This window comes from Larimichthys crocea, unplaced genomic scaffold (genome assembly GCF_000972845.2).
Source record: "Larimichthys crocea isolate SSNF unplaced genomic scaffold, L_crocea_2.0 scaffold456, whole genome shotgun sequence".
Taxonomy (NCBI): domain Eukaryota; kingdom Metazoa; phylum Chordata; class Actinopteri; family Sciaenidae; genus Larimichthys; species Larimichthys crocea.
In genome coordinates, this window is record NW_020855938.1 from 100,490 (window position 1) to 112,717 (window position 12,228).

The window sequence follows — 12,228 nt, forward strand, 5'->3', positions numbered from 1 at the left end:
GGAAAAGAAGAAAAACTTTGATATGAGCCCCTTCACTAGATGTTGTATGGACCGGCGGGTTGACATGTTTGCTGAGGAGGACAGGGAGGGGCTGTATGGTACACTACAGGATTTGTAATCGTCTAATGGAATATTTCGATACATCTCCTAGTTTGAAAGTAAAAAGTCAAAAGTGTAATGCTGTCTGTTACTTTGTGTGTTCTGTTTTGTTGTTCTGACTTTAGATACAAGGCAGAACTGCAGAGAGTTCCATTATGTGAACACAAGGTCAGCCATGTTTGTTGTTTACGTTGGGCATCATGCACCTGGGACATTTGAAGAAATGTCATGTGACTGGAACATAGCATTAGTACTTCCAGTCTTTGTAAAAAGGTTACTCACCTCTGAACACAAGTAACATGATCAGTTCTTACTAAACAGCTCAGGATGGACAGAGGAAACAAACTTTCACAAACAACACTGTTGAGCTACACAACAATGACCCTTCTTAAAGGCAGATTCTCATCTCCTAAACACTTCTATGAGCACCGTTGTGGCCATTATTCACTGATAGAATTCTCCTCTAGATGTCACACATGGGGTCACACAGGGTCAAGCATGTCTTTAGGTCACTGTAGGGGCAGTGAAATATCTAAATATCTTAGATTGTTATGGGGACGTACAGAGCAGCTTTATTCTGGTGTTAAGGAAAGCAGGCGCCATTCTGATCGTTCCTATAGTAACCAAGGATGGACCAAAGGGTGAACATATTTTACATATAGTTAGACTAATGACCATTTTTTCATACTTGATCAAGCTTCAATAAACATTTCAGCATACGATGTCTTGGACTCCTGTGAACTCCCTCTCCACAGCCACTGATGAATAGAATTCTCCACAACACTGAGCAGTCAAAACACTTGTCAGGCTAGGCATGACCCCAAGGATTACTCAAATGGAGCTCCACAAAGACCTGGAGGCAGCAGGTATGGTCAAACAATGAGGTGCCAGGTTCTGAGGGGAAATGGCTCTGCATATGATCCTAAGATAGATCAGACTAAAGTGGAGATTCCAGCCTGCAAATACATTTATTGATGTTTGGATGATAAAATGGGTTCTGCAGGTGTGGTTTGTTCCGCATATAGGCTACATGGGTGATCTATACTCAATATTAGTCCAACATCTCTGACGGCACCCCCGTCCACGTCCTCCTCAGGGACTGGATCAGAGGGTTACAGGAGCACAGAACATTCATAGTGTTTAAACACTGTCAGAAGAACACGTTAGACTGTGGTGAACAGTGGCCACTGTATGAACACAGCGGACAATGAAATGAACTTTTAAGACATCACATTCACAAATAAAGCATCAGACTGACCCTTAAACTAAATGATGCCACATTAGTTCAAACTTTACATGACTCGCATATGGATGAGTTTTTTACATTTCCTGTCGTTCACACTTTAAAAAGGAAGATAAAGTAAACTTTATTGAACATGCACTGGCATCACGTACACTTGAACACTTGAAGAGTCTGAACTTGTGATACTTGATTACATTCATGTGCAGTGTAAATACTTCAGCTAAAAACATACTCTATGTACATTAAAAGACAATGCCAAGGTAATTAATTGCAACATCTGCAAAGGTAAACCTCTTTCACAAGAGAGTACTACAGCAAGTGCCCAAACAGAAACCGTAGCACGAATCAAACACAAGCTTCATGTTGAGCCTCGTGCTCCTGAAACTTTAGTTCATATTTGTGTCATGTTAAGGAGACATTTTATACAACATGTGACTGTGTAGCTTAAAGTGTTCACATACATGTGTTGCGTATTTACTATAAAGATATGGCTGCAGAATTTGTGAGTGCAAAGCTGGCAAGCTACTGCTACAAGCTCAAATTCACCTTGCACTTTACTGAATACCCTCAAAGGATCCTGGATTACTTATACTTGGTTAAGTGCAAAAGACACCCCGGTACAGCTTTCGCCACAGCTTGAAATAAACATATGACATAACAAAGGCACAGAACCATTCACACAGATAACACCTCTCGGCCTGTCTGTGTTCTTACTGTGGCCTGTAGCCACCCAGCTGAGGCATGTAGCTGGAGACTGGTGCTTCTGACAGCCAGTCAGCTGAATGACTGTCAGCAGGTGTTGTCTGCTCAGAGTCCTCTTCCAAAGGACAGAAGTCCAAAGGCTCCAGCACCTCCTGCTGCTCCATCTCCAGCTGGTTGGAGTCTGCAGGGTCAGTGCTGATTTTGTTCCGTGCAGTGTGTGTAAAACAGGCTTGTCGAGGGAAACGCTGGGACTGTCTGCTGCCCTCTTGCAGCAGCATGTCTGGGTTCTCCTCAGAATCCAGAAGAGGCTGTGTGGACTCGGACCGTGAAAAAATGGCTTGCTGAGGTTGGGAGCTTGGGGTCTGACCCTTGTAACCATTGGAGGCCACCACCGACGAATACTGAACAGTGCTAGCTGTGGTGTCAGCCATGTCCCCGCCCTCATCGCTGTCAGACACACTCTGGCGAGGTGAAGACATGCAGGAAGAGCCACCAATGCCGCTGCTGTGCTCCTCAGACAGATACTTGTCCTTCTTTAGAGGAAGACTGGCCTTGTCCTCCTCAAACACACACTTTCCATCACACACATCCACATCAAGCACACTGATGCCAGATAGACAGTTTTCCTTTGGTGTCTCTGCCTGCAGAGGACGAGAGAAGAAAAGTTGAAGTACAATCAGTAAAATCAGACACTACAAATGTGTGGACACTGGGCGGCTGTGAACAGCGGTCTGTTTGATGCCAGCTCATCTTTTCAGTAATGCCATTTCTCATCTTTTCAGTAATGCTATTTCTCTTTCATACCACACAACAAACTGCTGTACTGACAAAGTAAATGGATGCACTGACGTCCATAGATATTGCTTATGGCACAGACAATAGACACAAAAAGACTGTTTATGATTATAATAAACATTTGTCAGCGGCCATGTTTCTCTGGGAATACCAAAGACACTTTCAAATCAGCCAGAAATTCTTGGAGTTTTCCCCACAGCCCTGTGAAGAGCTCAGCTCAGAAGGTGTTGATCAGGTGGTCAGCCTGAAAGACTGCCTCACTACATTGTCGACTTGGCTGTGGAGGGGCCGTGCAGCAGGTGCCACCTGGAGCTTTCTAGCTGCATTTACACACACATCTCATATCTTCATGTTTCAAATATTTAGGACACTAGATTTTGTAAGAACAAGAGCCACTTTTTAAGGTTGAGTCTAAGCTGTGCAGATTGTGTGGACAGATTGCTGTTTACAAATGTCATTATTCCTGATACATTCCATGAAGACAAACTATTTTCAAGTAACATGAAATATGGATGCAGAAGGCTAAAACAGCACCAGTTCATTTAGGTGAACATTCCTAGCTCTTCTTTGGTGACTTAAAATAATTTGCATTCATTGATTTAAATACTTCTCATTATAAACACAACATAATTCACACCATTAACTATGAACTTCCAGTTTAATCAACACCTTGGAACATTAGAACTTTAATGAAGGTCAAATTTAATGCAGGCATGTAGACTGTTTTAGTTGGAAGGACATTGAGTATATTCTGTTGTTGCTCCTTGAGTTCAGTAGCTTAACTACCAAAAACTAAATGATGGTATGCATCATACCAAAAATGTATCATCTCTGTGCTGAGAGCTTAAACCCTGCCCAGGAGTGGTACGCCTAAAAATAGATAAAAACAGCAGGCTCATGAACCAGGAACTGGACAAAGTTATTAAAACAAATACTATGAATGTGCCCTGAACAAGGTACTACGTTTTTTTAATTGCTGCAGCTGATGAAGTGAGTGGTAGAGAGTGAGGTCAGTCACAGTGTGACGGGGTCAGCTGCAGTAATGAAAATCAGAGTGAAGCCAAAAAACAACATGGAGCTCAAGAGATGTGCTTTAGGCAGGGAAACCTTTTCCTGGTTCTATTGTTAAAGTATGTTGATACATTATATATTAATGCTGTACAAGTTAGCACCTTCATGTGTGCCAGTGCAAAACAAGTCCTTACTTTAAGAGGACAATCAGGAGACCAGTTTCCAATGGTGCTCTCTCCAGGGTTTGGAATCTGGGGCCAGAAATTCTTCTTGATCCTGTAAGGTTGGACATCAACTTAGAAACTGTGTATGCAAAGCTAAAGACAGCAATATAATAACATAATAATCAAGTTTTCATTCACAATGCATCTGTGCAATGAGGTTTACACATTTTTTGCTTGAACTGTAACCACTGTCCAGTCACAAAGGGCGAATATTTACTGACCATGTGTGAGTGGCCACGCATTTACAGCTATTATAAAGAGCCACAGTTTAGAACCCTCCATCTCTCAAAGGCATGTACAGCATGTGTGTGTGTGTGTGTGTGTGTGTGTGTGTGTGTGTGTGTGTGTAGGTGTAGGTGTAGGTATAACGTACACATCTTTTTTGTAGATACACAGCAGCATGGTCATGAGGACAATAAAGAGAAAGCCAAGGCTCACTCCTACCACAATGCCCTCGATCTCTCCAGGTGCTGGGGGAAACATTTAGAGAACATTTTACCAATAATTCAACAAATGTACTGAGCTTGCCGTAGATGATCAGGGATGCAAATATCTGTGTGTGTGCTGTTATTGTCTCACTTTCTAATATGTGGATCAGCTCGTCATGTAGGAGGTTATACTCACCATATTTCAGAGTAGTGAATGTGTGATTAATGCCTTTGGTTGATCCTTTGATGGTTGAAACTTGGATCCAAGTGTCATACTTGGTGTTCTGGGCCAATGACCTCAGAGTGTATGAGGTGACGTTAGCTGGCACTGTTATGGCTGCAAATGAACAAAACCAAAAACAGCAATTAATTACCTAATTCTTGGTGGTTGGTATACTGTCAGAAAAAACACTGAGGCAGTCACTAAGCTGTAAATCAACCATGTGACAGGTACATACCACGTGTTTCAGTCCCGCTTGTATAGAAGATCGTGTAGTTTGTGATGAAGCCTCGTCGGCTGTGTAGGGGAATCTCTGTCCACGCCAGCTCTGCATCATTAGATCCTTTAGCAATCAGTGTAATGGTCGGGCCATCTGATGGAACTGCAATCATAACGGCAACAGCATGTATGCTTACAACTGTGGCTTATTTGACTTTATACATATCTCATTAATGCATGTTACTAACTAAACTTCTTCCCCAGAGTTTCTGTGCTCTGTCGTCCAGCAGGTTCTCATGGATCATGGCTGCTGCTGTGGTCCTGCATGATGTCCACTACATATATTATTACCGTCATTACTGCTACCATATCTCCATTACAGTTTATAGTTAGTTGATGATTTGCTGCTGCTGTGCATGTGTCTCTCTATCTCTATCACAGGTTCCACTGCTACTGTAATCATTTTATTATTCATTGTAATTCATTGTCATTTTATCATTCATTGTAATTGTACAATATGTTTGTGTTGATTTGTTCTGTACACGTGACATCCATTGCACATCTGTCCATCCTGGGAGAGGGATCCCTCCTCTGTGGTCCTTCCTGAGGTTTCTTCCACCTTTTTTCCCTGTTAAAGGTTTTTTTGTGGGCAAGTTTTTCCTCACTCGAACCGAGGGTCTAAGGACAGAGGGTGTCACTCCCTGTACAGATTGTAAAGCCCTCTGAGGCAAATGTACTTTGTGACTTTGGGCTATACAAATAAAATTGGATTTGACTTTAGCTCAACCCAGCCAACAAATGGTATTGGTGTCTGATTTGCTGCTTTGCCAACAAGAGTCTCATCTTCTCCTAGAAGTTCATCCATGCTCCGTAACTGTATGTGTGGGAGTCAGGACTTTCTCCAGTTTTCATTTATGATTGTTACCTGTGAGCCTGTATCCCACAGCGCTCATGTCGGTACTCCTTCCAAGAAACATCGCCAAGCTTGGCTTGGCGTAGGTGTAACCCACAGTCTATTCAGCTTTCACACTTTTCTCTAAATCTGCCTCTAGCCGCCTGATTGTCACACAGAAGCTCATGTACCTTGTTGTCTGATTCAGGTTGGCTTGGAGTCAACATTTTTGGTGGACTTTTGGAGTGACTGTTTGAATTGTCACTGTCTTGCCATCAGATTTGCCTGCCAGCCTTGTTTGTCCTCTACAGCCTCTGGAGAAGTACCCTGATTTGAAACAGTGTTCACACTGGTCACCTGTTGCCTGCTCCTGACAGACTTTACCTCCTCTCTGAACGCTTGTTCTGACTTGCCAGTTTGTTCTGCTTTTCCGTATTTCAACCATTTCTTCTCTCAGTTGTCTGACTGTTTATAGAGCTCTGTGTCTCTTGACTGACGGTGCTTTTTGGCTCTTGGGCTTCACAACTTCAGCTGACTGCTCTTGGATCCCAACCTTGGCTTCAGCTGCACCTCTTAAAACAGTAACAGCCTTTCCTTTAAACTCAATGGCTCTGAAGAGGAATTTTTTCTGGAGACTCACAACTATCTTGTGTAATGTTTATTAGTCTGTGGCACAAGTCTGTAGAACTGTCCTCTTTGAAATGTCCCTTTAATATGCCTTTCAACTGGGGAAAAGTAAGGCCACTCTTTATCTCAAGCATATTACGAATACTCAAACCTGGACTGATTGACTTCTCCACTCGGGATTTTAGCTTCCACACACTTCTTTGAGCTGATCAAGTTGCAAAAGCCACTGTCTCTGTGATACCATCTCTGCAAACTCCTCTAGATCCATCGTGTGTGTTGCAGCCACACCCTGACGCTGCGCGCTCCAGTGGTCATCAGTTTAGGCAATTCCATCCTCGTTTGTCACACTGAGCATGTTAATCATCCCAGCGGTGCCTCCAATATTTGTTGCACACTTGACACGGAAAAGACTTCCAGGCGTGCATAAGTTCAAAATAAAACCTGACTTTGTTTCACATAGACACAGGCACATCAGCACGGTTCTGCACACTATTTCCATATTCATCTGAGATGCACGGTCCTTCTGCGTCATCTCTAGGACCCCTGTGCAGTCCATGTGTAGGATTATATATTTCAGTTATATAATAAACTATTTCGAACGGAATGTTAAGTATTGAAATTAAGAAAAAAATTAAGTATCCACAAGTTCACCATTGTGATTCTAATTCATTCTCCACCTTACTTTGAGTTTGTTTTGAATTGAGGAACATTGCAGCTGTTGGCTCGTGGTCTTATGGTTGCGTACTAAACACTCAGGTGTTATATTCTAGAACTATGGACTGTATAATAACTTTCTGAACCATCTTTGAGCTGTTTTCCAATGTAATTTGTTTTTGTTCTCTCTTCAGTGGAGTACCATAGCTCAGTCAGAAGTGTAATAATAGTTTTATATTATTACAAAACTGTGGGACCGCCACAGTCTCTGTAATTAATAGGAGTTTTCATGTATCAGAAACTTGTTGAAGCCAGAGGGCTCTGTTAAAAGTAAGGCTGCTGTTGTGTGTATATATGTGGACACTCTACACACAGGAGCATCAGAGTTTAGCCTGGATAGTCTCGGTTTCAGAGACATTTCAGGCTGACTCGCTCCTCCTCCTTAAATGAATGGAAAAACCTATGTTTGCTTCTGAATGTGGTCTAACAGAGTAAACACAGTGCCCTGGTGTTAAGGACAGTTGGAAATAACATTCTTAATAAAATGTGAAAAACTGCTGCTTATGGTGAAGACACCTGTGCTTACCGTCTTGCTCCAGAAAGGCTTCTTGACTTGCAGGCTTGCCAATATATCCAGAATTGTAGACTGGATACACAGATACATTGTAGCAAACAAACTTCTCAAGGGTGCCTAGATGTGACAATGAGACCAATAGTTCAATCAGATGCTTAGAGAACAGTGTACCCACATATAGCTTTCGAGCAGAACACACCCTGTAGGCTCAAAAAGTGGCAGTTACAGGTTTGATGGCAAATCATTCTGTTTAATTAGTGACGAGTGCCTACGACACTCGTCAACTACTCACAGAGCTAGCAAGCTCTGGGAGTAGTTGACTATTGTTCCTCTGCGTGTTTCATGGCATTATTATTCATTTTCCGCCCTTTTTCGAACATTAATGCGGCCCGCAACGGTGAGAGGACCCCAACAATTTATAATCAAAACGTGGTCTTGATCCCAATCGAGTGCTATTAGTTTTCTAAGAGATTCGCGTGTTTTTCGCGAATTTATTCTGGAAAAACTGCGAAAAATTTCTCATAGGGAATGAATGGGGAGGCCCGAAAAAAAGTACATTTCAACAGACATTTTCAACAATGAACTGCTCTGGCATGCTTTCACCGAAAGACGGCATTTGAACTTTAAAACGGAGGTATGCTTCCCTTATCTTCAGGGATTCACGACACTCATCGACAGCTTTTATACCGTTTTTAAAACTATCAAGGCCAAAGTTGAGCAGGTTTTTGTCAAATTTCTGGTTTTATAATGGGGGTGTATGTGGCGGAATGTTTGAGCTAGAGTGGATGACATCATCAGCTAGAGTGAGGAGCAGGGAGAAAAATCAGTGAAAAAAAAAACGTATTCAACTACCGTGGCCTCAAATGCCCCACTACAGACATGAATTCCCCTAAATGTAGGAAAATTCGAGGTGATCGCAGCGATAACACTGTTGAAGCTGTCTCTTTTATAGTTTTTGCTCCATACAGGCTAACTGATCGAGTACTCCCCTCCTCAGCCTCATTCACTCCCCATGTTAAAAACAAGGGAAATTTTCTTAAGGAAGGCAGAGTAACGTTTCTCCTCTCTTGCTCCTGAGGGCACGTCTTCATTTTATCGACACAAAATAACTATGTAAAACGATACAGGAAGGGCACGCATGCCCCCAGTTATGTCAGTTCAATGATTGGAAATACGGTTTGGCCATAAGGCCCTCCTCTCGAGGGGTGGTCTCAGCATTTTTCCCTCTCTCTCTGTCAGGATTTTCAACTGGCGTCCAACTGACAACAGTTGGCAGCAGCCCAGTGGCCATTTGAGCAGTTATTGGCTTCATTTAACTTGTCTGTGTAAAATGGCCGACAGAGACAGCAGAGCAGCTAGCACATTAGCGCTAGCTGTAAAGACATGCTAACTGCTAACATTAGCAGCCAACGCTAAAATTAATGCAAATGGTAATTACAGCACGTCAACGCTAGCAATTAGCATTAGCCACTAATAACAAATACATGCTACTTGTTAATATGCTAATGTTAACATGCTAATGTTAATTAACATTAGCCACTAGAAATTAAATACATGATCTTGGTTAACATGTTAATGTTAACCTGCTAATTAACATGCTAATGTTAATTAACATTAGCCACTAAGAATTAAATACATGATCTTGCTAACATGTTAATGTTAACCTGCTAATGTTAATAGCATTAGCCCACTAGGAGATAACGATGCATCGTGACACGATTAAAATCGGTACAAATGCGTGACGACTCGCATCTGTTGACAGAAAAAATGAATCGCGATTCTTGGCGAATGCGAGAGAAGTAGGATATGTTGTTTTCGTCTTTTTTTTAATTAGAAATAGGTTACGGTGTGGCTCAGCTTCCACTGCCCGCGTCTGCCTTTCTGTATCCACAACACACACCACACAACACACACACACACACACACACACACACACACACACACAGTCCCTCTCCTCTCTCTCCTCTCTCAACACCAGGCAACTTTCATTAAAGGTAATCTCTTTCACGATTCGTTTCGTTGGTCAACATTTGCCTGCATGGGGGGCAGTGTTGGTTCAGGCTTGGATTACGTCGGTTACAAATGGACTGAGGTGTCAGTTGTTAACATTCATAGAAACAAGGTCGTTTGTGCACTCTGAGAAACCGTCCTCTTCTGTCTTCAAGGACAGAGAGGGAACATTAACACAAAAGTTGTTCTGAATATCAGTGTAGTTTTGTCACAATACTAAAATTTCAAACCTCGACATCGATACCCAGAAAAAGATGCTACAAATACTTAAAGGCATAAAAAAAATTTTTATTAACAGAAAAACACACAAAAAAAACGCTTTTTAATCTCAACAGGAACATGCTTTCCAGCAAGAAACCACAGATGCTAGTTAAATAATCCGAAAAGGTTCCTGCTACTTGGACTCGTAATTTTCGGTGCTGTCAACAGAAGTGGTAGAGTTGCTGTGCTTCTGTTTAGTTGTAGGTCGAGTTTTCTCTGCTTCACTCTGCAACTGTAAGAAAAACATTTGAGTAACATTAGCCAGCTAAAGGCTGCTAAGCCGCGGCTAATGGCAAATTAAAAAACACATTAATTGAGCAGTAGCATGCTAGCCACAGCTAATGACCAACAATCAACGTAATGGTGGGCCAGTAATAAGTTTAATACATTCAGTTAAATGAAGAACGGGAGCTTTACTAACCTGTCAGAATTCATCATGAAGGCTTGGGTGTCGCTCCTCCAGATGTTTGGCCAAGTTAGTTGTGCAGCTCGACTTCGTTGCCACCGTGTTAAAGCACTGTTTGCACACAGTTGGGCCTGATCTTTCGGTTCTCTTCTTCGTTTGCCTCGTATTCAAAATATTCCAAACAAGGCTTTTGCCTTTTCATTTTCCACAAGACTGGGCTGCTCTGGCTTCTCCTGCAGCCCCATGGCCATACTGTCCAGCAGAAATGTGTCTGGCTGCCGGACGCTGCCTGTCGAGGCGCGCACACTGTAGTATGATACATTGGCAAATTACTATTGTATCAGATACGCTGTTGAGTTTTACTTTTCGGAGATCAGTATTTTTGACAACCCTAATAAGTGTTAGAAAGAGGAACTAACTTAATGATATGCCCAGTTAGTCACACACCAATGACCAGGCATAACTGAGCTCAGGATAACATTGGACGTGTTTGTGCAAACAGTAATCAAAATGGGCTTTCACAAGGAAGTTGTACCAGTGTTCCTCAATCAAACAACAGATTAAAAATCATTTAAAATTGGAATTAAATGACAAAAGAAAGAAACGAACGTGAACTGAGAGGCCATGCTTGCAATTCTTCTTTTTAATGCCATTATCTCAGTCACAAGTTGATTATCACGTTATCTCAAGAAACAAAAGACAGGTTTGATAATAACAGATCATGTAGGTAACAGATGTCTTAATCTTGGAGGTCCACAGAGACACACACAGACACAGTTCTTTCACAACTTAATTTACCTCCAAGGTGCATGGAGAGACAAAGTTGGGCCTGTGTCTGTTTTCACTGGCAGTGGTGGTACAGTGGCATCCCAGAGGTAATGCCTGTAACTGCGCTTAGGGATCACATTTCAGTTTGAGTTATTCTTTTTGAATAGGAATTAATAAACTAGAAAATTCCGCAGAAATTTTGAGAGTGACGAGTGGGCTGTGGGAGCAGCTAGCGCTGCCCGCGCAGCAATTGACATGAGCTGTTAACAATTACCATGTCTTTAATTTTTAGTGGCTAATGTTTAATTAGTATGTTAGCATTGCATTAATTTTAGCATTGGCCTCCTAATGTTATCAGTTTACATGTCTTTACAGCTAGCGCTAATGAGCTAGCTGCTTGTGTCTCTGACATGCTAGCAATTAACATGTATTCTTCTACTGACTGAAAATGAGTGGCTAGCATTAACTGCTAGCAGTTAACATTAGAATGCTAGCATTAGCATGTTATCAATGAGCATGTATTTATTCTAGTGGCTAATATAATCATTAACATAGCATGTTAGCATGGCATGTATATAAACTTACTGGCCATGATAATTGTTAACACGCTAGCTGCTCTGCTGTCATTATTCATTTCAGACCAGACAATGCGCTCAGCAATTAACATTAGCATGTTAACATTACTTTAACATTAGCATGTATCTTAATGACTAAATTAGCGACCGGGCGCTGTCAACGCAGAGCCGTCGCGGCGCACCACCTCGGAGGAAATGCGCCCGGCGGGTGCCAGCCAGCGCCGGGCAGAGGTCCACGAAGGGATCCTCCCGCCACCGTGCGGCCGTCCCTGACCCGACTTTAATCCCCCGTGCAGACAGCGCAGAAGTTGCGGTGATTGGTTGAAGCATTGCAACACTGCCCCTGAATTCACAGAGATCACTGAAGTGCGTTGAGTTGCAAATTGCAACATCGTGAATTCCTGGAGGATCTGTGTTATGGTTCATTTACAGTACAGTCAGGCCTGACGCCGATTACCACTACTGCGCATGTGTGTGGGGTTGTGTGTGTGTGTGTGTTTGGTGTTGAGTGAGAGAGAGA

The 12,228-nt window shown here is 42.3% G+C and overlaps 1 protein-coding gene across 1 annotated transcript; it reads right to left on the minus strand.

The window, feature by feature from the left end:
* Window positions 1-1,044: 1,044 nt before the first annotated feature.
* LOC113745104 (interleukin-6 receptor subunit beta) lies at window positions 1,045-11,725 on the minus strand. The gene is made up of 7 exons (XM_027276581.1): window positions 11,719-11,725; window positions 7,701-7,895; window positions 4,961-5,104; window positions 4,699-4,839; window positions 4,448-4,544; window positions 4,045-4,126; window positions 1,045-2,685 (listed from the first exon to the last, which is right to left on the minus strand). The coding sequence occupies exons 1-7, from the start codon at window positions 11,723-11,725 to the stop codon at window positions 2,053-2,055; spliced, it is 1,299 nt and encodes a 432-aa protein (XP_027132382.1). The 3' UTR covers window positions 1,045-2,052.
* Between the last annotated feature and the right edge of the window lie 503 nt (window positions 11,726-12,228).

Bases quoted from the DNA above. Each gene is read 5' to 3' on its own strand.
- LOC113745104 (XM_027276581.1), bottom strand. The intron at 4,545-4,698 runs GTGAGTATAACC...TGTTTCCCCCAG, and splicing joins ATTCACTACTCTGAAATATG to CACCTGGAGAGATCGAGGGC. The intron at 4,127-4,447 runs GTACGTTATACC...CCAACCTTACAG, and splicing joins TGTATCTACAAAAAAGATGT to GATCAAGAAGAATTTCTGGC.